Below are 25,566 nucleotides of genomic sequence, written 5' to 3'. Positions count from 1 at the left end.
AAGTGAGATATACAAGCCTTGTTTTTTTTAAGTTCTCATGTAGTCTTCAGTAGTGTACTTGCCCTCTGACTATATTTTCTCATAAGATAGTGATGGTGTTTCAGAGTTATTGAGAGAGTAAATGAATGGCAGCTAAAAATTAATATTGGACTGAACCTGAATATCATCCTCATACAATTAACATCTGGGATATAAGAGTAAATCTGAAATTTCAAATAGAATTATTAGTATTTAAAATTAAATATTTGCATGGTACAGTGACCATATTTTTTTAGCATTATCTGCTATCACATCCTTATAGGCTAAAGATGCTTACTTTTAATTGAGGTCAGTGATGAGCAAGATTTTGGGGGGTTACTTCATATTTCTCTAATTTATTTTTCTTCCAGTCATTACTGTTTTTTAATATGTCAGGTGGGAGATGATTATCATGGACATTCTTTTATGAGATTCTGGAGTTTTTCTTCTTTATGAAATTTTGAGCCTAGTTGACATTGTTTCTAATTCATGGTCGCAAGATAAGATATATTCTTAAATATAGAACTTTCCCTGAAAGACCATGGCCTGAAAAGAAATAAATAACTTAAAAGATTATTTTGTTTAATGTTATGAATGCAAGTACCCTAAATACTTCTACAGTATCAGAATTGTAATTCAGTTTCATTATCCTGTTAACATTGTATGACATCTGTTGACACAAAAGGTATGTTTTTCCCAAAGTTACCTAGCTTAGTGCGCTTTATTAGTTGTAATGAGTGTTAGTCTGTTTTGTATTTATTTAATTACTTGACTGTCCTTGATTATTTTTGTATATAAAATTAATCGTTTTCCCCATTATTATTAATTAGAACATCACTCTGCTTTTGTGATAATATACATTTATACTTACACTTAAAATTTTATATTTTAACATATATTTAACACATTTATATGTACTTTAATACATAAATTATATTAAGGAGATCTTCATTTTGAGTTCTATTTAGAATGCTTACCTACTTTTGAAAGTAAATTATTAGATATTAACCAAAAATGTTAATGATAAGCTTTGTTTTTATGTTGTTCATAATGTTAATTAGAATGAGATCCTATGCGATGATATGTTCTTTGATCATGCATAATTTTAGGGGCGCCATAAATGGCATTAAAGTAGGCATTTAGCTGTTGAGGCTCGCCAAAGCCTAAGCTGAAGCCAAATAGCAAATTTTGGCTAAATATGAAGGTTGAACCAAACTTTAATACATCCCTAATGTGTTAAAGTAATTAGTTTTAAATCCTATGCTTATGTAGGTTTTATTTACTTAATGAGAACATATACTGTATAACTAGACATGCATTTGTATGTATTTTATATACATATATCCCCATAGAGTAAGTCAATATTTTTTGTAAAATGTAAAGTAAAAATTGTTCTAAGGACTACTTGGAAATTTAGAGACCAAATTATAGCTTATATCATTTATTCATAAAATATCAAATGCTTGTATTGTTCTAAAATCCTGCAGATACACAGAAATGTACAAAATAGTCCCTATTCTAACCAAGCTCATAATCAAATACGGAACTTGGATATTAAATAAATAATTAATTATCAATGTGATGAGTGTAAAGATATGACGGTTTCTGTGAGAGGATATGGGAGATCTGGGATGGTATGAGAATGGAGTGAATCAAAAGATGGTGGGAAATAAGGTTTTAAAGGATTTTTACAGAGAGGAAGGAGTGTGACATCCATGAACCCTGGCTGCAGTGAGGGGAATGGATTAGAGGGGGAAAAACAGAGTTAGGGAGACCAGTTAGGAGGCTCTTGGAGTGATCTGAATGAGAGATGGTGTTGTAAAAATGATTTAAAGGTCTTGCATTGCATTCATTTTCATACCATTATCCAGCACCTACTGGGGTATACTACTAATTGGCACTCCTGTAAAACCTTTTTATTATTCTGGTAAAAATGCAGTGTTGGTAAAAAGTGACAGTATCTTTTCAACATAAAAAGATAGAGATGTTTCCCATATGACAGAAAGAATTTGAGGTACAATTTTTTTTTTTTTTTTTTGCGGTACGCGGGCCTCTCACTGTTGTGGCCTCTCCCGTTGCGGAGCACAGGCTCCAGACGCGCGGGTTCAGCGGGCATGGCTCACGGGCCCAGCCGCTCCGCGGCATGTGGCATCCTCCCGGACCGGAGCACGAACCCGTGTCCCCTGCATCGGCAGGCGCCCCAACTTTAGATAAATTCTGAAAATAAAAAGTTACAAATCAATCTATCAAGCAATAAAATTGGCAGGGTGGGGCTTCCCTAGTGCGCGGTGGTTGAGAGTCCGCCTGCCGATGCAGGGGACACGGGTTCGTGCTCCGGTCCGGGAGGATGCCACATGCCGCGGAGCGGCTGGGCCCGTGAGCCATGCCCGCTGAACCCGCGCGTCTGGAGCCTGTGCTCCGCAACGGGAGAGGCCACAACAGTGAGAGGCCCGCGTACCGCAAAAAAAACAAAAAACAAAAACAAAACCAGAATTTATTTAAAGTAGATATTATAGTAAAAGAAAACAAAAGATGCAGTGAGACTATAAAATGATTAAGAATCAAGAAAACAATCTGTAATAAAGGGGTAGGGGAAGTTAACTGAAAATCTAGAATAAGGAATATTATTACAGCTTTGTGAATAATTAACTCTTTTTCCTGAGACAGTTACGTCAAAGAATCACTCTGGATAACAGAACTCTCATAGTTATTAGTATTTGTGTGTGTGTGTTTGTGTGTGTGTGTGTAAAGAAGTAAAACATTTTATTAAGCAGTCTAAATCTTCTCTGAGTCTTGAGGATAATTGTATGAGGATATTTCAACAGAAAATAAAAATGAAGCTCCCTCACCTACTTTGCTTCCGAATTTACCTTTTATTTTCACTTGGAAATGAAAATGTCTTTTAACTCCAAATGAATGTATTGACATTGTATATATGTATTAAAAAAATTGGTAGTAAATTGATGATGTTTTGGTAATATCATAAGTGTAATTTAATACTCAACCATGTAGGATCAGTACCCTGGAATTTGTTTTTTATTAAGTAGTATTTCAAGAACTTCACAGTCCAGAAGAGAAGCTGATTCATTGTAAATGAAGTAATTTTAAGGTATTAAAGATATGTATATATCTTTTTTAAGTTATACACATCTTAAATTATTTCCCTGTGATATTCCTTAGGTTAGAGTTATATATATAATATATATTCGTCCTACGAAAGGAACTAAGATAATTCAGATAGGGTAGGGAGAAATTGTAAGGGCCTCCTTTTATGTGCCTAGCCTAGAAAACCTTCTTTTTTAATAGGTAGATATTTATCCTGATTTTTTTGACATACAGATTTATATGTAGAAATACATGGTTATGTCTCCTGTTTCTGTTTTGTTTTTTTAATATAAATGGTTTACTTTATATGTGTGTTATGAAGATTTACAGATGAAAGGAGTGCCACATTTTGACCAACGTTTTTTTTTGACAAAAAAGCAAGGATGGAATGTTTCAACATTAGAAAATTCCTATTAATATAATTGACCACATTACCAAAGAGAAAAAGCTGATTAATCACCTCAGTAGATGCTCAAGACATTTGATAAAATTTAATACCTTCTCTTTAGAAATTGAGGCAGAAAAACCTACTTGGTTTCTTTTCTGTGCTGTTTTTTCATTCAGCTATCTTTTTTACAACTATATAGTTGTAGTTCTATACATACAACTTTCATGTGTGTGTGTGTGTGTACATACATGCATGCACACACATACATATGCCACAAACTCAACACAAGTTAATTGAAAACTGAATAAAGAAAAATCATCTGTGATTGACCTACTGAGATCATCCATGTATATTTCATCAGAATCACTGTAACTATTTTTCTAGTGAATTTATTACGTTTTTGCCATGCTATTAAATTTTTTTTCTCCAAAGGTATATAGTATGGAAGGATTATATTTTATTTAACTATTCATGTTTCAGCATTTAAGTTACAGATGTCTTAAATTGTTTCCCTGCAATATTCCTTAGGTTAGAGTTAAAATTTCTGGTTAATGAGTATGTGAAGTGTTTTGATCTCTATTATGAATTTGTCCTTCTGAAAGGTTTTGTAGTGGTGGTCTATGAGAGGATCTCTTTACATATGTAACATGTTGACAGACAAAAAAAAAATTGGAGAAAATTAACATGAATTGTTGTATGTAAAGCAACCCATCCTTTCACATTTTGTAGGTGCCTTTAAGAATAGCTCTGAGTTTTGCTTTGTTTTGTTTTTTGACTCCTCAGAAAACCAGACAAACAAAACAATAGATGCTTCTGTTAATAAGAAAGCAGCTGATAGCACATCACAGGTAAGATTTTTCCTACTGTTTCAAAGTAAAATTCTAATTATAGTCCATAAGAGAATGAATTTCTATCAATATTCTTTGGTAAAATGAAAATTATTCTAAGTCTGCTTTTTACAACTGTCCAAAAATTTTCAGTGTCTCTGTGTTGTTTGACAAGAATTGAGTTTTTTTGCTTAGTAGTTCTCTTAGAAATAATATGTTTATTAAATTAACTAACTGCTTGGATTATATATAATCGGCAGTCTACTTGTTTTTGTTCATATATTGTGAAGTTTTAAGTCTCCATGTGTAATTTCTTCCTGGCCCATCTTTTTAAGAAGGTCTCTCTGGTTTACCTCCCCCGCGGGGATCCCCCCACCCAGTCCTCTGTCCTGCCATTGCCAACACACACGGAGACATCATTTTAGTTTCTTCAAAGCTGATCAGAGATAGCTTTTATGGAAAGAAAATCTTGGTCTTTCTGATAGCTTATTAGCACTTTGCCAGTGCTGGTACTTTTTCATGTTAAATTTAAATCACTCAGGAATGGAGTAACTACTTTTTTCCTGTATTAAATTGACAATGTTCATCATACTTCTTTTACTATATTGCTTTAGGTGTAATAGATTTATAGGGAAGTCATTAGGTTGTTGATAGTCTAATTTTATTTTCTTCCCTTCCTCTTAATCATATCAAGAAATGCATATATTTTTCCTAGAAAAATAAAAAATCTTGAATAAGTCGGGCATGAATAAATTACATGAATTTTAAAACAAGGGCATAATCTTTAATTTTGACTGTTTTCCTTTAAAATGATGGATTTTTAACCAAAGATAGGTGTACACCATGCTTTATAGAAAGCTATTAGAAATATTTTATTTCTTACAAATTTTAGCAGTCTTTTTATATGATATTAAAGATCAGAGTTTTGATTGCTTCTGAGGATGTCTTATGGTAGCTGTGTTTTTAATTAAAAGTATATGGAGTACTTTCTGGAAGACACATGGTATAGGAAATGTTGATATATTCAGTGACTTTTATGGAACATTTATAGGAAGTCTAGCCTTACTTTATAAAGTAAACCTAAAAGTAAACAAAGAAATTACAAACAACTTTATTTCCCTCAGTAATTTTTTTTCTTGTTTGTCTGGACATACTAGGTAATGTTTCAAGACACAAAAATGGACATTGTAATGGCTGTGTTTTTATCTTATTAAAAATGATGATTCTTGGGCTTCCCTGGTGGCGCAGTGGTTGAGAGTCCGCCTGCCGATGCAGGGGACACAGGTTTGTGCCCCGGTCTGGGAGGATCCCACATGCCGCAGAGCGGCTGGGCCCATGAGCCTGCACGTCTGGAGCCTGTGCTCCACAACGGGAGAGGCCACAACAGGGAGAGGCCCGCGTACGGCAAAAAAAAAAAAAAAAAAAAAGATGATTCTTCTAAAGTCGTACTGTCTAATGTGGTAGCCACTAATCACATGTTGGCCATTTAAATTAAAATTTAATTTAATTTAGGCGTAAATAAAAAATTTACTTCCTATATCAGAGTAGCCCCATTTCAAGGCTCAATAGCCAAATATAGGTAGTAACTACCATTTTGGAAAACAAAGATACAGAACATTTTCATCATTGCAGAAAGTTATACTGGATTGCTGAAATAAAGCGTATGTAATATTGTAAACATCTAGGTGAAATTAAAATTGATATAAAAGTTTGCTAGACTTTTAAAATTGTTTACTTAAAAATATCCTTTTTAAATTAAAGAAAAACAACAAAGCAAAATAATATAAAATCCAGTAACACCCAGCTGCTTATTATGTTCTAGAAATTCTAAAACATCATGTGTTACTCCCCACTTCACAGGTTTTAGAATCTAAAATGTTTTACTTTACATTGTATTGTATAACTTACATTTTCATGAACCAGTCGATCCAAAAGACGCCTGAAATAGTAAGAGACTGCATCAGGTAGCAGAGAGACAGTGCAGCCAAATATTAAGCTCTCAGTGGTTATCTTATTTGGCTTACAGGAAGAGTAATTCAATACCATTGTACGAAAAACACATACAAGTAGCATGACTAGGGAGCTAACCTGCCAAAGTCATGCCTGGTCAAAAAAAGATTTTCAGCTTTGAATGAGTACCAGTTATGGATTTAAATAATAAATATAATATGCAAGCTTTATTATATGATAAGAAATATATATGTGCTGCCAGTTATAAATTGATGCTTTACTGGCTCTTTTGGGTTACAAATAAAATTTTTGTTGTTGTGCTGAATACCTTGATTAAGGTAACACTATTTTCTTTTAAATAAATTTATTCATTTTGTTTATTTATTTTTGGCTGCGTTGGGTCTTCGCTGCCGCGCACAGCCTTCTCTAGTTGCGGTGAGCCGGGGCTACTCTCCCTTGCATGGGCTTCTCATTGCCGTGGCCTCTCCCGTTGCGGAGCACGGGCCCTAGGCGTGCAGGCCTCAGTAGTTGTGGCACGCGGGCTCAGTAGTTGTGGTGCACGGGCTCAGCCGCTCCACAGCACGTGGGATCCTCCGGGACCAGGGCTCGAACCCGCGTCCCCTACATTGGCAGGCGGACTCCCAACCACTGCGCCACCAAGGAAGCCCCAACACTATTGTTTTTTGAAGATATATTAAGAAATGATCGTTAGGTTTTTCCCCTGTATGTTGCTTAGTAGCAAGTAGACTCTGGTATGAAACAGGTAGCTTGTGATTCTTTAGACTGTTAACTTTCTAAGTATACTCTGCCAGCTTCTTTTTTCTCTGCCAAATCTTACTTAGTTGTACTTCTGAACACTTTAAGGCTATTATAAATTAGAAGGAATCTGGATGACTTTTATGGAAATGATCGTTGTTCAGACATAGCTAATTTGAAAATAATTAAATGTGTAAAATATTCTCTTTGTAGTCCTTGAAGATTTCTCTAATGTCCTCCAAATAAGTATTTATTAACATATTCCATATAATGAGTTATTACTACATATTTTATTCATAGATCTCATTTCATATAGTACATTACTAATATATTTCATATGGTGAAAAACATTATTTGAAGTATCATCGTATGTTGTAAAACAGTATAGAAATCTTTTTCTGCCACATCTGTAGTTTTATATTACTTTTTTGAGGGACTCAAGATCAGCCTCAATTTTGTTTATTTGCTGTAAGGACTTATAAGACCTGTGACAGGTTATACTCATGGTTATGGTTTATCACAGCAAAAGGTAGAGAGCAAAAACAGCAGGAAAAATATATGCATCAAGTGGGATTAAGTGCGGTCAGGCTGAGGCCTCCATATTCTCTCCTGTCCAGCACTGCACAGGATGTGCTGTCTCTCTGGTTATTAACTGCAGGGACATGTGCCAATAGTCTTTGCCCAGAGAAGACTGACTGAGTATCAGGGTCTGAGCTGACTATATAGCTGCCTCTTTCTTTGTAACCAGCCATGGCAGTCAAAACTCAGGACCCCAACAATGAAACCAGGTGTGCATCATCAGACTTGATGTCTGTGCAAATCAATCCTGATAAGCCAGTATGACACTGTTTAAGGAGTACATAAGAAAATTATCATTTATTAACGTAAACTTTCTAAGGGTCACATTCCTGGTAGCCAACCAAGCCTGCCTGTAGTTCCCAAGTCCCCTTGGAGAGATGTGTGTGGAGTGAACAACCAGGTCTTCTGTATTTATAACTTCCCTTGCAATTGTTGAAGTGCCCTACTCTAGCCTTTCAAATATGTTCTTGTTATTTGTTTCAGTAAAAAAAAAAAAACCAAAAAACCTACAAAGCCAGTATCTTTGCTTTCTTGAAATTTTCTTAGTGTTCACTTAATGAGAGTGGTCTCATTTTGCGGGAAGGACACATGATTAAGTAACTTTTTAATAAAATAGATTCTTAGTATTAAAACCTATTTGATACAACTAAGATGTTTTTTAATGGTTTCAAATTGAGTAATTCTGTAATGTGTGTAAATGCAGATATAGGCATGTAATGTCCCTGATTACATAAGTTTTCTCAGAATTGATGGCAGAAAAAATGTGAAGATATATAAATTTGCACCTAGTGGCATAGAAATAATAAGCTCTAGAGTCAGACAGTGCCTCCTGTCACTTAATAATGTGTAAGCCTTGAATAAGTTATCTAACACCTTGATTTCTTACTTATAAAATATGGCTAATGCTGGTCTCAACCTCAGGATTATTGTAAAGATTAAATTTGTTAATGAATGTATTGATAAAACACTTAGCACAGAGCCTGATGGGAATAGTGCCAGCTATCATGACTGTCTTATAATTGCTGTTAATAGTTATTGAAATAATTCAGTTTTATTTCTCAAGAAGAAAATATAACCAGGAAACTACCTGTAGTATGTGATAATAGATGAATTTTATCAGTCAGGTTATGGTAAATAAAAATATAATGTAGGTTACATCATTGATTATAGATCTTCTCTTCCTGTTATATTATACATTATAGAAAAATATGCACCTTATAATAGAGCATCAAAACATGAGTGAAAACAATAAAAGAAATAAACAAATTGACTGTTTTATCGTTATAAGGTTTACCTCCTTATATGTTATCTAACATTAATGTGATTACAACAGTTTTTTTATGCTTGCTTTTTTTAGTGTTTGTGTATTTGTATTTAAAGTGAGTATCTAGGAGAAGAAAACTAGTGATTTCTTGATTTCTTGATATATTATTTCATCTGACAATCCCTAATTTTGATAGGAAATTTCATTGCATTTAGTTAGTATAGTCGTTGATATGGTTGAATTTCGGTCTGCTGTTCTGTAATTTAAAAAATATGTCATCTGTTTTTTTGTTTCTGAGTACTTTTTTTCCTACTTTTATTTTGTGTTGATTTTTTAATATTCTATCTTAATTTTTCTGTTGTCTTCCTGTTTTTCTCATTTTCTACTTTTGAGATTTCTTATTTGCACATCTGTTAATATCATATTTTCCTTTAATTCTTTGACATATTTTTTTCATTTTTTAAAAATGGAAGTATAGTTGATTTACAATGTTGTGTTAGATTCTGGTGTATAGCAAAGTGATTCAGTTATACATATGTATATATTCTTTTTCATTATAGATTATTGCAAGATATTGAATATAGTTTCCTGTGCTATACAGTAGGACCTTGTTGTTTATCTGTTTTATATATAGTAGTTTGTATCTACTAATCCCAAACTCCTAATTTATCCCTCCCCCCCTTTTCCCCTTTGGTAACCATAAGTTTGTTTTCTATGTCTGTGAGTCTGTTTCTGTTTCGTAAATAAGTCAATTTGTATCATATTTTAGATTCCACGTATAAGTGTTATCATATATTTGTCTTTCTGTCTGACTTACTTCCCTTAGTACAATAATCTCTAGGTCCATCCAAGTTGCTGCAAATGGCAATATTTCGTTCTTTTTTATGGCTGAGTAGTATTCCATTATATGTATGTATGTATGTATATGTATATATGAGTGTGTGTATATATATAATCCCACATCTTCTTTATCCATTTATCTGTCAGTGGACATTTAGGTTGCTTCCATGTCTTGGCTATTGTAAATAGTGCTGCTGTGAACATTGGGGTGCATGTATCTTTTTGAATTAGAGTTTTCTCCAGATATATGCCCAGGAATGGGATGGCCGGATTATCTGGCAACTCTGTTTTCAGTTTTTTAAGGAGCCTCTTTTTCTCCATAGCAGTTGAACCAATTTACATTCCCACCAACAGTATAGGAGAATTCCCTTTTCTCCATACCCTCTCTAGCATTTACTGTTTGTAGACTTTTCAATGATGGCCATTCTTACCAGTTTGAGGTGATACCTCATTGTAGTTTTGATTTGCATTTCTCTGGTAATTAACAATGTTGAGCATCTTTTCATGTGCCTATTGGCCATCTGTACGTCTTCTTTGGAGAAATGTCTATTTAAGTCTTCTACCCATCATTTGATTGGGTTGTTGGATTTTTAGTTATTGAGTTGTATAAGCTGTTTGTATATTTTGGAAATTAAGCCCTTGTCAGTCATATCGTTTGCAGATATTTTCTCCCAGTCCAAAGGTTGTCTTTTCGTTTTGTTTATGGTTTCCTTTGCTGTGTGAAAGCTTATGAGTTTCTTTAGATCCTATTTGTTTATTTTTGCTTTTATTTCTGTTGCCTTGGGAGACTGACCTAAGAAAACATTGCTATGATTTATGTCAGAGAATGTTTTGCCCATGTTCTTGTCTTGGAGTTTTATGGTATCATATCTTATATTTAAGTCTTTAAGCTATTTTTAGTTTATTTTTGTGTATGGTGTGAGGGAGTGTTCTGTCCTTCATTGATTTACATGTGGCCGTCCAGCTTTCCCAACATCACTTACTGAAGAGACTGTCTTTTCTCCATTGTATCATTCTTGCCTCCTTTGTCAAAGGTCAATTGATTGTAGGTGTGTGGGTTTATTTCTGGGCTCTCTATTCTGACCCATTGATCCATATGTCTGTTTTTATGCCAATACTATGCTGTTTTGATTACTGTAGCTTTGTTTATTGTCTGAAGTTGGGAGTGTTAGGTCTCCAGCTTTGTTTTTTTCCCTCAGGATTGCTTTGGCAATTCTGGTTTTTTTGTGATTCCATATAAATTTTAGGATTATTTGTTCTAGTAATTCTTTGAGCATATTTTTAACAGCTGCTTTGAAGTCTGCTGAATTCAACATCTGGCTCCACTTGGAGTTATTTTTATTGACTATCTTTTTGTCTTTAGTTGGGTTCTACTTTACTGGTGTTTGCGTGTTTGTCTAGTAATTTTTGATGAATTTAAAACTTAATTTTAAAAGTGGACCTTAGTTTGAAAAGTGGACCATATAGATCTGTTGTAGCAAGTGGATTCTGTTATATTCTTCAAGGTTTGTTAAGAACTTTTCATTTTGGATTTTTCAGATTTGTGATGTTTGTAAACAAGTCATTTTCTATGAAGTCATTATCAAAGAAAGGTTTATAAGTGTAAGATTTAGAATTACATCATTGTGTTTGGATTTGGCCTGAATATAACATCAAAGAATTATTTTCTTTAATTTTGCAGAATTGGAGTTTTATAGATGAAAGCCTTAATCATTTGGAGTTGATATAATATATCATAAAGTAATTATGATTAGCATTTATTAAGTAGTTACCATGTATCATGCTTGGTGTTAAGCTCTTTGTATGCATATTTGCATTAATTCTTATAATAGACTTCATATCCAAATTTTGGAAATTGAGGAAATGTGCTTTTAACATAAATTCACATAGCTTGTATGTGTTGGAACTAAAAGATGCACTCAGTCTTTTTGACTTGAAGATCTTGGCTCTTCAGGTCTGTTTTGTACTGCTTTCCTTTTTTGTTGCTATTATGTAGTTAAATTTTTAAATTACATTTCTAATGATTTTGGGCAGTGTGTGGACTTCAGTCAACTTAGATGGCAGTTGATTACAGCACATCACATCCTATCAAACGACAGCATTCTTCAGGGGAAAATATATTATTTTATGTAACCTAATTCTGGCTTTAAAGTTGCCTTTGGTGTTTTTGTGAATTAACGTTGATAATTTAGTGTAGGATTGGTCAACATTTAAATGTTAGAAAATGGATTGTATGGGACTTCCCTGACAGTCCAGTGGTTGAGACTTCGCCTTCCAATGTGGGGGGTGTGGGTTCAATCCCTCGTCGGGGTAATGGGATCCCACATGCCTCGGGGCCAAAAACCAAGGCGTAAAACAGGTAATATTGTAACAGACTCAGCAAAGACTTTAAAAATGGTCCACATGAAAAAAAAAAAAGAGAGAAAAAGTTAAAAAAAAATTTAAAAAAAGGAAAATGAATTGTTTACATTTAATCACTTAACACACTTGATCATCACTTTAATAGCTCTATGCAATTGACAGTGTAATTTAAAAAAAAAGAATTTATTGTGAAAGGATTTCAAAGTTACTTTTTATGTGGCACATATTTAGCTTATGAGTATCCTTGGGTCATTTATCTGACAAACACTCTTTCTTCAGGTGAAGCCATTAGGTGTCCAAGCTGAACCAGGCTGTGCATTATCCTTGTTTCCCCTCAGTATTATTTTATTTTCCTTATGTCTGCCAGAGTTTTCTTTGCAAAATGCAGATGTTTTGTTTTTTTCAGAGTGGAAAAGCCACAGGCAACGATTCAGGTGGGGTCATTGATCTGACAATGGATGATGAAGAGAGTGGAGCTTCACAAGGTACTTAAATATAAGTAATCCTACTAAGGAATGCTTTGATACCATTTTTCTCTCTTAATCCATTATATTCAGTGAATACAGATCTCTACCCCATTATTTGTGTCCTTTTTAGAAAGAGGGTTTTTAAGATTAGAATTAAAAAATAGAAATCAAATCTTGAATGTATATGAACAAGGCATAAAGGAAAACAGAGCAACTAGGAGAATATTTGACTTGTGGAACACCTCTCCTTTTATATGTTATTTCACTTGATCCTTACAATAACCCTATACTGCTCATTTTAGAGTTGAGGATAGATTCAGAGCGCAAATTAAACCCAAGTCTTTTGACTTTAAATTAAATGTTTTTTCCATGTGTGTGTGTGTTTTAATGTAGATGTTAAATGAAAGTAATGTTAAAAACCATGCACACCCAGAATTCTCAATATTATTCTGAGTTATAATATTTAGAAATTATATTGGTTAGATATTAACCAATATTCCCAGTTATTCTTCCACAGTGTTAATAGGTGTTCTGTGATAAAAGTTCATGGTTAAATATGCTTGGAAAATGCTGAGTTAAAATTATATGGATTTTTTCCTTAATACAGATTTCTCCGAGCCTTTGCTATGCTAATTTACAGTGTAAATCTCCAAGAATGATTCAAGCTATAAAGTATTTCTCAAACTTATTTGAGAATAACTGTTCACAGACATATTTGTAAAACTTTGTGGTGGTAATTATATAATACATGTGGAAAATCTAATAGGATCAGGTGCTAATTATTTTACCTTAAAGACATTAAATTTTTTTTAAAACTAAAGATTTTTAAAAATTACGTTTTAGGGAACAAGATAGTTAAGTTGGTTTTAGGAAAACAAAATTAATTAGCTATACAATTCATTATGTGACATTAAAGTCAATTTTTTTTTTTGTATAAAACTGATGTAAAATTGGAAGATTTGTGCCATCATTTGTCAGGGTTGAATTCATGCCCGTCTGATTATTGGTTAAAAGTTTCAGATTTTCTGTATTGCTTTTACTATTTTTTTTAATAGAGAAATCTTAATGGAAGGAATTTCCTAGAGCACAAAAATAAATACAGGTTATTTTTGAGAAGACACAGGTAAGGCTGGTTCTAGATAAAAAAGTAAAGTAAGCAAAGTTTGTTATCAGTGCTCTTGTCAGTTCCCTTTCTATCACCCCTGCCTCTTGGAGTCTCTTTCCATTGCCCCACCACTGAGTGTTACTTAAATTCTCCCATCTAAAGTGCATTGTTCTTCATCAACACTCAAGTATTAAAGTAGCAGTTGCTGAAGCCTTGAATTTGTTGTATTGAGTTAGAAGTAGGATTCTTTCGTTAAAAAAAAAAAAAGTAAAACTGTGTTTTCTTTAAATGTGAATTAGAATCTGTGATAGAGCCAACAGTGAATTGTTTAAGGTCCTGACTTGGTTTTCAAATTGGCAAAAGTACACTTAATTAAAATACAAAGAAATTGTTCTCTTAGGGGTACATGTGATGAATGGCAAGGATAAACTTGTATTTCTAATTTTTTTCTATCAATAATCATATTGTCTCACTTTTAATTAACAGACCCTAAAAAGATAAATCACACTCCTGTGTCAACCATGAGCTCTTCTCAGCCTATATCTCGACCACTGCAACCCATCCAGCCAGCACCACCTCTTCAGCCATCTGGGGTGCCAACAAGTGGACCATCTCAGACAACCATACACTTACTACCTACAGGTAAATATGCTGAATCACTAAGCTGAAACTTTAGTTTTGCCTGCAGTGAAATATGACTGTGAAATTGAATGGAAAGATTAGACAGAAAATTAGCTCATTTAGGTAAATACCAATGAGCGTGATTGCTGGATCATACGGGAAGAATATGTTTGGTTTTGTGAGACACTGCCAAAGTGTCTTCCAGAGTGGCTGTACCATTTTGCATTTCTGCCAGCAATGAGTGTGAGGAACTATTGCTCCACATCCAGCATTTGGTATTGTCAGTGTTTTAGATTTACACCATTCTAATAGGTGTAGTGGAATCTCATTGGTATTTCATTTGCATCTCCCTAATGACATGTTATGTTGAGTATCTTTTCGTGTGCTTGTTTGCCATCTGTTGTCTTCTTTAGTGAGGTGTCTGTTCAGATTCTTTGTCCACTTTTTAATCGTGTTGTTCATTTTCTTATTGTTGATTTTTAGGAGTTCTTTGTATGTTTCGGATAATAGTCCTTTATCAAATATGTCTTTTGCAGATATTTTGTCCCAGTCTGTGGCTTGTCTTCTCATTCCCTTGAGATGAATTGGATTTTAACCCTAATTATGTTAGTAATAAGTTATAAAAACGATAAAGTATTTTAAAAAAAGATTAGACAGAAAATTAAGACTAGTCCTCATTGTTACTTTGAAGGCAATGTATGTTTTGAATGCAGTATGACTTAATTTCGTGGACAGTCTCAAGTAGCAGCACTGATACAGAATAGTTATAAAGAAGAGTTCAATTATATATGTCTTTGCCACTGTAAACAGCAGAAATGAATATAGTTTCTCTGGAAGGGATGAGTGTAATGATTCATTCTGATTATAACCAAGAAGTTATAATTGACTGATCAAACAAGAATTTTTAAATGATTCTTAACTAGAAATAGTTTTAACTGGCCTAACACTACTGTCAGAACCACTAATATTTTACCTGCTACCTCTCAAGAAACTATAAATCAGACATTTTCAAGATGTCGCCTGTATCTCCTAATCTGTTTAGAAGCCAATCAAGACAGGTTGTCTTCTTCAAAAAATAGCCTATTGCTTAAGAGATTGAGCTGCAAAATGCTTATATAAGCACTCTTCTCATTAAGGTATACATTGAGCTCACATGGAATCTGATCCAGTGAAATAAATTAAAATCACAGTCACCTAATTTAGATAATTTAGAAGGAAATGTCATTATGCAAACCCATGAACAATACAGATAGTAAAATGGGGAATAAGGAGATGAAGAGATAAGTATTCCTCCTTGTATACTTTACTTTTTTCCGCTTTTGAAAGACTCACGTTGAAAGTTAGGATATGTAAAGACTAAGCAGTCTCTTTATTATATCCAGTGTTTACCTCCAAATTTATTTTATTATAGAGCCCATTTTTCCATATGAAAGTATATTTACTATTGATTTTTATTATATAGTTAATATGTGGTCATTTATAAAATGAAATTCTAATTCAGAGAGTTATTACCAAGAAACTGTTAACTCCTGAAATCATTACTGTATTTCTATGCTGTCAGTGAACATCTAGGACTCATATTTTGATAAATATGTGTTAATATCACTCAAGGCATTAATGCTCTCTGGAACATAAATTAGGAGGAATGCCACAGTAGAGAAGGAAGAAGCCTGTATTTTAATGGGTGTTTTATTGTTTTGAGTAAGAAATGGTTTGGCTCATCTGAAGAAAATGTCAATTATAATAGCCAGTTTTTTTAAACTGTGGGAACACAGAGTTACTCTCTTGGATTTATACCCATCGGTAGAAGGCCTGGAGGGCCGAAAGTTCCACTCTGCTAAGAATAATTTAACACTGAGGAAGGGAAAATTTACTCTTTTAAATCACTCCTATAAGATCATACTCTCAAGGTCTAAACCCTTTCTTCATCTTCACTTGCTTATTTAATCTAGTTAAACTAGAGTAGGAAGGGCGTTGGACCTGGTTGAGGTACTCTTTTCTTCTGAAGCTTGGATTGTAGTAGTATTAATTTTGATTGGCCCTGTCATTCTTACCTTCCACGATTACAAAAGGAATCGCTTGTCTCTAGTTCTCTTTATTATAGTAAATCAGATTTTGTATAATTATCATTTAATACTGTTTACTTAGCATAACATTTACTGCATTTTTAATATATTTTTCTGCTTTTCATTAGCTCCAACCACCGTGAATGTAACGCATCGTCCAGTAACTCAGGTGACCACGAGGCTCCCTGTACCAAGAGCTCCTGCAAACCATCAAGTGGTTTATACAGCTCTCCCCGCACCACCAGCTCAGGCTTCCCTGCGAGGAACTGTTATGCAGGCTCCTGCTGTTCGGCAGGTCAATCCCCAAAATAGTAAGAGACTCTTCCTGTATATGGCTCCAAGTTACACGTAGTTCTTTAGCACTTAGCTGGAGTAGCTTATATTGACATTAGATTTAGCAAAAAGTGCTAAATATCATATTAAAACTATTATTAATTCATTTTTCTTCCCTTAGGAGAGTTAACCAGAAAAATTGGACTTGTATATTATCTGATATGTGTTCTGGGCGTTGTCTTCAATTTAATTACTTATGGCCTGTACTATCACAGTACCCCATTTGATGTTGGTCTGTACTCTGTTGAGACACCTTGCCTAGTTAAAGTGGGAATGATCAATTGTGACTTAGCCCAGATGGAGATAATGGTAAAAGATAGCCTCCAATGAGAGAGTCTTAAAGGTATGGAAAGTGGCTGAGAAATAAAAGATGGGAAAATGTTAAAGGTAACTTGTAATTTCCATATGTATATGTATGTGTATATAAATGGAAAAAATATATATATATATATTTTTAGTAGTAAAATATATCATACAAACAAGTTTCTGTAAAAGATATATTTAAAATTTAAAGAAAAATGGCAAAATGAACCACATATGAATTCCCCACCAGCCTAAGAAATAGAGCTTTATCAGTATCCAAAAGTCTACTATATGCCCGCCTTTAATTGCATCCCTCTCCCTTTCTATCAGAGGTAACCATCATCCTTACTTACTTTCTGTTTTTCTGTATGGTTTTGCAATCTATATATGTATCACTAAAAATATTTAGTTTTGCAAAATTTAATAGCAAGGGCAAATCCAGCTGTTTAAAGAAACTTCAGTAATGCCATTATTAGGTGATGGCTTCTAGGAGAAAATAAACTAAGCAGAGTCTTTGGTTCACATTCTGGCTTCAGCTTTCTCAAGTTTACAAGAGCTTTCTCTGGGGAGATCAGTCAACTGTGTCATGAATGAATTCTGGGAAACTGGGCTCACCCCAGTCAGGGTACATGGTGGTACTGAATATATGGCAGGAATATGGTTGAGGCATGGGTGGCTTCTAAGTTTTCTGCTTTTGTTGCCCTGATGTATGTCAGAAGAGTTTTCTGTTGGATGAAATGAGTATCCTCAGCTGATCAGCAGGGCATGGAAAGAAAGAGGAACCTCATTAACGCAAGGCAAGGATAACTTCCCTGTCCTGGAGGCGGCAGCGATCTTTGTGAAGATAGCTTCAAGTTTTCTCTCTTTAGAGTCAAACTGCTTCATTCTGACCTGTTTGCCTTGTACATGTCTACAGCTCCAGTGTTTCAGCGTTCTAGGATTTTCGGTTATAGTCCTTTTGGTAGGGACGGCATTTATTTCTCTCCTGTCCACTAAGTCTCCTGTTCTCCTCTTTCTTGATTTTCTCTCTCATTTGGGGAGCATATATCCTGCAGTGGCTACTTGAGGAAAAGTTCACAGAGGTAGATTTTATTTTGGTAGCTCGCATATGTGAGAATTTCTTTATCCTCATGCTCAAATAATACTTTAGCTGAGTATAGACTTATGGAAAAATAGAAATATTTTTCCTTTTGAATTTTAAAAACATCACTTTACTGACTTTAAATGTTTAATTCAGTGTTCTACCAAATTTGGAATAGAATTCTAATTTTGTCACTGAATTTTCTTTTATAGGTGTTACAGTTCGAGTGCCTCAAGCAACTACATACGTTGTAAACAATGGATTAACCCTGGGATCAACAGGACCTCAGCTCACAGTGCATCACCGACCACCACAAGTGCATACTGTAAGTGTGGATGCTTGGTTTCACAAAATTCTCACCTGTAAAGCCGTCAAATATTATTGCAGTTGGTACCTTTTTCTTTAAACTGGTTATATCAAAAGGAAATGACAGATCTTCTGTGTCTCCAGCAGAAGTTTATTGAAGAAAATAGACCTTACCATTGTGAGCAAATGTTTGTAGGGAATGATGGTTGAGGATTGCTGAGTTTGCTTGTGGTGGTGAACAGTGTATAAAAAGAGTCCATATCTGGGGCATGCAAAGTGAAATAGACCATTTTAAACTCATGGTTAAATTAAAAAGAGCATTTTGGAGTATTAAAAAGGATATTTTAAAAAGTATCTTTTCATGTTCTAACTTTAGTTTTTATTTAATACCTTTATTATAGGTATGGCCGCTAATGTACAGAGGGGTTGAGTAACCAGCCCAAGGTCATACCTCATACATTTTCGTCATCTGGCCTTAACTTACCTTTCCAAATGTGTATGTTCTTCTTCACATACCCGATATCTAAATAAAAGTTAATACTTGTTTTTGCCCATAAATCCCCTCACTTGCCTATCCCCATGCCCTTGCTCATGCTTTTACCTACTGGCAGAAAGGTCTGTGACTATTGCTACATTTCTAAATTCTATCTTTCACAGTCGAATATAAATGTCACCTTTTTCGTGCTGACCAAGGGAAAAAATATATACATTCAGCGTTAAATGTGCTTACTTATGAGAATACGCTGCTGTCTTTATTTGGGAAAGCAGTTTGAAAATGAAAGTAGAGTTGATACTCAAATTTTACATGATAGACTGCCACACGTTATTTAAAAATGTTATATTAAAATAAGTATCTGTAGTACAGATCATCAAATCATAAATTATTTTGTTAGAAGTAGATGCTTATTTCAGTTTTTATCAAGATGATGTTCCAGCAGCAAGGGCTTTTGTTTCCCAAGGAAAACTCAGTATTTTAGACCTCAGACGTAGAGTGGGAGGAAACTTAGCTCTCACCGTGCGGGGCGTTACTGGTTACAAATCATCAACTAGAACTTGCCAGAAATGGCATGGGGTCTGGTGTCTCCCAGGGTTCTTGGTGTAAGGTGAAGCCCCTCTAAATGTTCTCTAGGATGCTGTGCTCTCCCTTCAGCAGCGGCCCTCTTTGTGGCCATTATAAACTGGCGTGCCTCTTCCTCCTCCAGGAGCCCCCCTCACGCCCTGTGCACCCGGCGCCCTTACCAGAAGCCCCGCAGCCGCAGCGCCTGCCCCCAGAGGCCGCCAGCACATCTCCGCCTCAGAAGCCGCACTTGAAGTTAGCCCGGGTGCAGAGTCAAAACGGCATTGTGCTGTCCTGGAGCGTCCTCGAGGTGGACAGAAGCTGTGCCGCCGTCGACAGCTACCATCTGTACGCTTACCATGAGGAGCCCAGTGCCACTGTGCCCTCCCAGTGGAAGAAGATTGGAGAAGTAAAGGCGCTTCCCTTGCCCATGGCATGCACTCTCACCCAGTTTGTATCTGGAAGCAAATACTACTTTGCAGTACGAGCCAAGGATATTTATGGACGTTTCGGACCTTTCTGTGATCCTCAGTCAACGGATGTGATCTCTTCTTCCCAGAGCAGTTAAACCTTGGGGCCTTTATCTCTTCCTCTTTCTTCAAAAGTTCCACATTTGGGTCTCGCTTTAATCTTGTGCATGATACCCATTGTAAAATCCACACTGTGCAAGATTTCTTGGACAGATGTGTATATACATTACATTTGTTTATAATCAGAATAAACTCAGCCCATAAAGCAGAATCTTTTCCTGAACAATTCACGCTTCAAGGTTTTGAAATGTAAATTGCACCTTGCTTTAGTTCTGAGGCTGGGGTATGTGTGTGGGTGTTTGTGCTTTTCTGTATTTATATGTTTATTGCAGTGGAATCTCCCATTTTCATTCTCAAATTTACCTCTCTTCCAGTGTGAAGTAAGTAGATCAAAGGATTTGAGGTATGTATCTGGCATGATTCTGCTTCTCAGAGATCTGTAGGTTCATAGATAAATGATTTAAACTGAATCTAAATGGAACCCAAAGAAAAAATAAAAAGCAAAATGGTTAAATAGTTTAAAATAGGTTAATTTGAACACAGGAAAGGATCTGTTCATCTTTTCTTTTGTCTCTTCTGGGTTGTCAGTTAGATGAAAAAGATCTGCAATGGGCCCTCCCTTTTCTAATCTGGTTTTTCCATTTATTTTGTGCCTTAAAGATTAACGACAAAAGTAAACAGGGCCGTTTGTCCATTATTATTTACTCTTCCCTGACAGCCTTTCACCCTCATCTCTCCTTTATCTCCACCAAACGTAGCACATCTCCCTCAAGTAAATTTTAGACCAAGCCTTTTATAAATAGTCTCATCAGTGACATCACTACATTTAACTCCAAAAATTTGACTTGCTCTTTTCTTCCAAGAATATAAATGCTTTTTATTTTTGCACCACGTTGTGGAAGAAAATTTTCCTTCAAATATATTTTGGTATCTATGTTGCACAAGGTTTTAGAGATGATGAAAGCAATTCTAGTTTACCTTATCACCCAAAGCATAGTATTCTTTCAAAGGAAGTAAATAGTAAAATTCACAAAATACAGTGAGTAAACTATCAAAGGGAAAGCTCCGTTTCTTCTTTATGCTCCTGTCATTCTTCCTGTCTTAATCTTTTAACTTTGTTTTGATGGTGCTAAGTTTTGTCTGATTTACTGTATGTCAGCTTTGGATAGGATTTTTAAAGTATATCCTTTGGAGTCATTTTATGTAACAATTAGATATAACTTCTGTGCATCTCTGTTCTTCTTCAAAGTTTTAATCAAGTTCAGCTTAGGTCATGGATTTTCATTATGAGTGCCAGCTATACGTGGTATCAGGTACATGTTTGAGTGTAGATAGCTTAAGACAGGAGAGGTGGTGTAATCTGGGGGGTGAGAGCGTGGTTGGCCATACGTGGAAAGGAATTTGTGGAGTTTGTGAAACAAATTTTCCAGTCATCTTCCCATATCATATTTGAATTCATACTCCTACCTTCTTAAATAAGTCAGTCATTAATTTTTCCTGGAATTATAAGCAGGAGCTATGGCTTCAATATTAATGCTGCTTTGTTTGCAACTTCGGTGGCTTGTAATAAGGAAGCATTCTAGTTGTAAAGAAACTCTTTAGAGACTTTTACCGGTCAGTGTACTGTCGTGTTGGGTGTGAAGTCTGATTGATGCTCAAGAAAGCCTACAGATTGCCAAAAGTAAATCCAAAATCTTCCTTTTGCTTTCAGAAAATGAGACCACAATAAGAATTAAAGTTTCCACTAATTGTATTTGCCAACCAACTATGTAGACGTTACCCATTCTAGTACTAATGATGATGGTAAAGAAGTTGCCAATGTCATGCCAATGAAACTTTAAAGGGAGAAACTGATGATCTTCTAGATGTGTGTGAGCACCTATCTTATATCTGCATGTATATATGTTTTTACCTGCAATGGTTGCAGTATTAATTATGTGTTCAAGATCATTCCTGTCTACAGAATAGAAAGCCCACGTTCGAAATTGTTCTTTATTGACCGGTTTTGTGGTCACTTGATAATAATTTGCTTACCTAGCCTAGAAAGGTGCCCTTGGTGAACGTTTTTTATTTATATTTACTAATCCTCTTTTTTTTTTTAAAGCTTTCATAGCATTATATAATCAGGTGAAGAAAGCCCAGTAGAATGAAAATATTATTTTAGCCTATATTGTGTCATTTCTGTCAGAGAAAAAAAATACTTAAATAGTAACCCTAAAAATAGATTTTCTACAGTAAAATAAAACTTTATTACAGGTGGTGGAGGGAAGGTACAAAGAGAAATTGTGATTATTTGAGGGAAAAGATATTATGAGATGGTCTCCTTCAGTTAGCCTGCCATGGGATTCATAGGCAGCAGCTATATTGGAGTTACTTATGGGTGCTAGGCTAGAACTCTAGGCTTTTATTTGGGGCAGGTTTTCATGTTGAGGAGTACTTTCTTTTTGTTTGGTTTGTTTCTTTGGGGACAGAGAATGGAGGACTCAACTAGAAATAGCTACTGGTTACAGATTTTTTTAATAGCAGTTCACACTCCATGGTACCTTTTTTTATTTCACAATATCTTTTCACAGAGTGTTATAAATAAACTTGATAATCCCATTTTGGGAATGCAAGTTTGCTACCTTTTTAGCCTGACAATACTTGTGTAAGTATTGCCTTATTGGAAATCCTGGGAACTTCTGATACTTCAGCCTGAAATATAGGATGTTTATATGACATTTAAAGGTAATTGTGATGTTTGTTACTCTCTGCTTTGCACTTTGTCAGAGTAATCTTCACCCTGTTTTAAGTGTAAGCCTCACATTTTAAAATTATGTTCTTGCCAGTAAATTTATAAATTACATACAAAGACATCTGTTGTTAACAGGTAACTTTATGAGGTAACTATATCCCTCTATTTCTCTGGACTCACTTTTTAAAATATGCAGAAAACTGTGTGCTGTTTAACACAGTAGAAGTTTATGAGAGAAGTGAAGAGCAGAGCTTTCTTCCTTGAGAAGTGAGTATTTATTGGGATACCATTTGCCTCACAGAGAGGTGTTCCCCACTTTCCTGACCCCCATTGCCAGATAGTAAATGAAAGGTTTAATTGAAAAAAATGACCTAAAGCAAGGAGCTTGGAATCTTAGGACCACCTGTCAGCAGACCTCCTTAGGTGGGCCGCACCATACAGTTCTCTTGCTATATTGGATTAAGTGTTAACGTGGGTTTTTTTTGTTGTTTGCTCTTTTGCTTACACTTTCAAAATGATCATTTATGCAGCAAGGTGTTAATACTGCATACACTTTTGTCTTATTCTGCGAATTTTCCAGTACTGTACAAGATTAAGAAAATAATGCCTGTGGTATCCTCCTCTCTCACCTTTATACACTGTGATCTTAGCACAGTAGGTTACGGCAAACACTTCCAAGTGTTCTCCGGGACTTTCCTTCTTGGGCTATTCATTACTTTAGCTTTATCATTGGCCTGTTTTATTTTAATTTCCAGAAATACCATGTCCCAGTATTAGATTATTGAAAATAACTCTATCTAAAACCAGTGTATGATTCTGCCTGCCTTACTATTTACTGGGCAAATGAGGCTCCCTCCCCTTTTTTAAAATTTTGGGACAAAAAAAAAAAGATTAGAACAATTCCTATACGGTGTTTTGTTAGTGCGGCAGGTTTATCCAGTTCCTAAAACTTATTCCCCTTGAGCCAGCCAGTGGGGAGGAATAGGATGATACAAATACATGCTTTGTCTTCTGGTCAAATTATTTTATCATGCTAAATAAGTTTTTCATCTTTTTTTTATTTGTAGAGTCAGTTAATACCCCTCATTTATATTTAATTGCCATCTTTTAAAAAAATTTTGTTTGTAAATAAGGTAACTGGGCAATCAAACACCTTTTGGGAAATCCTGGCTTTAGTGTTTTATCAACCATTTCAAATTTAAATATAAAAATAATTCCTTTGTAGTAAACTTGCATCCTGATTTTTCTTTATTGCAGTTGAAAGTGTAAATAATAAGACAATGTAAGACCTTCCTAATGTCTAATAGAAACTGGGCTATAGCAAGTTGCCCTATTTTTATTAGGTTTTGAAGGTTTTTGTGGGGTTTTTCTTTTTTAAATGTACAGTAGAGTGTTGTCTGTATAAGTGTTAACTGTAGTGGGATTTTGTTCAGCAAGCCTGAAATTTATACTTTGAAATAAACTGCTGGGTTTTTCACATCCTGTGTACTCTGATTCATTCTGATTATTCTCAGCCCTTGTGTTTCTTTGCTTTTTCTTTTGGGAGTCTTTCACCTTGTTGAGAGTCACTGTTACACCGTTCAGTATGGCTCGTTTAACTTAACTTGACAGTACCACGGTACTCAAACCACATATAGTTCTCCAGCTTTGAAAGAAAAGTTTGTTATGCAGAGTTGCTCCCAGATTAGATATGCTGCTTTTAACTAATGGGAGACAACGTTAAAGTTTGCTGTATTATGTGCCTATCCTGCGCCAGAAGAAGACTCAGCTGTTGCTTCCTAATGACCAGGAAAAGAACACTATTGGAGTATTCCTATTGCAGGTCCCACCACCCCCTAGAGCTCTGTCATCAAGCACATCCAGCTGGGAGAAGGGGAAACAGCATGAGCAGTACAGGCTGTTAGGGGCCAGGCCTGGAAAAAGTCCACTCCCGAGAACTCCGCCACGTGGCACAGCTGCCCAGGGCAGCCTGGGAGGTGTGGTCTGCGGGCCCAGGCTTAAAAGCAGAGAATGGATTTTGGTGAGCGAGGGAGCAGCTTCTACCATACTTTCTTGTGTATAAGCTGTGCGCTAAAACGGTATTGTCGTTCATCGTATGTAATGTTTTCTTCTACGGTGCTCCACCCTGTAGTAAAAGCTTGTTTTAAACATGACAAAATTGGCAGTGAAAAATGCAAGTGATAGACTGGACTGAATATATTTTAAGACTAAGTCTGAATGGGAAAACGTAGTTAAAATAGTGCCCTTTGTATCTCACCTCCCTCCATTTCATGTCAAGTTACAGAATTGGTTTCATGGTAATAAAATCAAAGTTGTAGGCCTCTGGCATGCCCTCATGGAGAGTTTTGTTGAAACGGCTCCAGTGAAAAACAGGGAGGCCACCTTGTACTGTGGGCCCACTAATGGCATAGGCTGTGTACGCGGACGCCAGGTGGATATCTGCCACCTGCAAAGAGAGGAGAGGGGGACATTTTAGGAAACCGCTGGGCAAAAGCTAGACTACATCCCTGCTGTACTTATCGTTCCTGCTCCTCGTCCAAAGTCACAATATTAGCTCCCCTTAAAGTGAAATCTTACAGGCTTCCACAATAACGTTCTTCTGCATCTATCTGGCATTCAAATGTGCACTGACTAGTAGAAGTGTGTTAAACTAACCGCCAAAAGTGTGAGATCTGGAATCAGGTTACTCACGTTTGGAATTCTAGCTCCAAAACGTATTTTGACTCCGTTTTCTCATTTGTAAAAAACTCTGCTTCATAGAAGAGTTGTCATAAGGATTAATGAGAGCAAATACTTGAAGCAGTGCCTAGAATAGATTAATTCCTCAGTAAAAGTTGTTATGAATCAGGGCACTAACGAGTATTAAAGTAGAAGG

At 35.3% G+C, this 25,566-nt stretch overlaps 2 protein-coding genes across 5 annotated transcripts in view; one reads left to right on the top strand and one right to left on the bottom strand.

Moving 5' to 3' along the window:
* ATF7IP (activating transcription factor 7 interacting protein) overlaps positions 1–24,170 on the top strand; it is a 127,629-nt gene extending 103,459 nt beyond the window's left edge. For all 3 annotated transcript variants that reach the window (XM_019937285.3, XM_033867019.2, XM_019937293.3), the window contains exons 10-15: positions 4,295–4,359; positions 12,495–12,573; positions 14,147–14,302; positions 16,476–16,658; positions 18,277–18,389; positions 19,573–24,170. In XM_019937285.3, coding sequence (XP_019792844.2) covers positions 4,295–4,359; positions 12,495–12,573; positions 14,147–14,302; positions 16,476–16,658; positions 18,277–18,389; positions 19,573–19,995 — 1,019 coding nt within the window. In that variant the 3' untranslated portion in view covers positions 19,996–24,170. The remainder of the gene's footprint in view (positions 1–4,294; positions 4,360–12,494; positions 12,574–14,146; positions 14,303–16,475; positions 16,659–18,276; positions 18,390–19,572) is intronic.
* A 702-nt stretch (positions 24,171–24,872) lies between these two features.
* The window catches only part of PLBD1 (phospholipase B domain containing 1), a 68,716-nt gene continuing 68,022 nt past the window's right edge, over positions 24,873–25,566 (bottom strand). For both annotated transcript variants that reach the window (XM_019937375.3, XM_019937384.3), the window contains exon 11: positions 24,873–25,137. In XM_019937375.3, the coding sequence (XP_019792934.1) occupies positions 24,970–25,137 (168 nt within the window). In that variant the 3' untranslated portion in view covers positions 24,873–24,969. The remainder of the gene's footprint in view (positions 25,138–25,566) is intronic.

This window comes from Tursiops truncatus, chromosome 11 (genome assembly GCF_011762595.2).
Source record: "Tursiops truncatus isolate mTurTru1 chromosome 11, mTurTru1.mat.Y, whole genome shotgun sequence".
Lineage (NCBI taxonomy): Eukaryota > Metazoa > Chordata > Mammalia > Artiodactyla > Delphinidae > Tursiops > Tursiops truncatus.
Note: the sequence above shows the minus strand (reverse complement) of the source record. Positions and strands in the feature narration are given on the sequence as shown.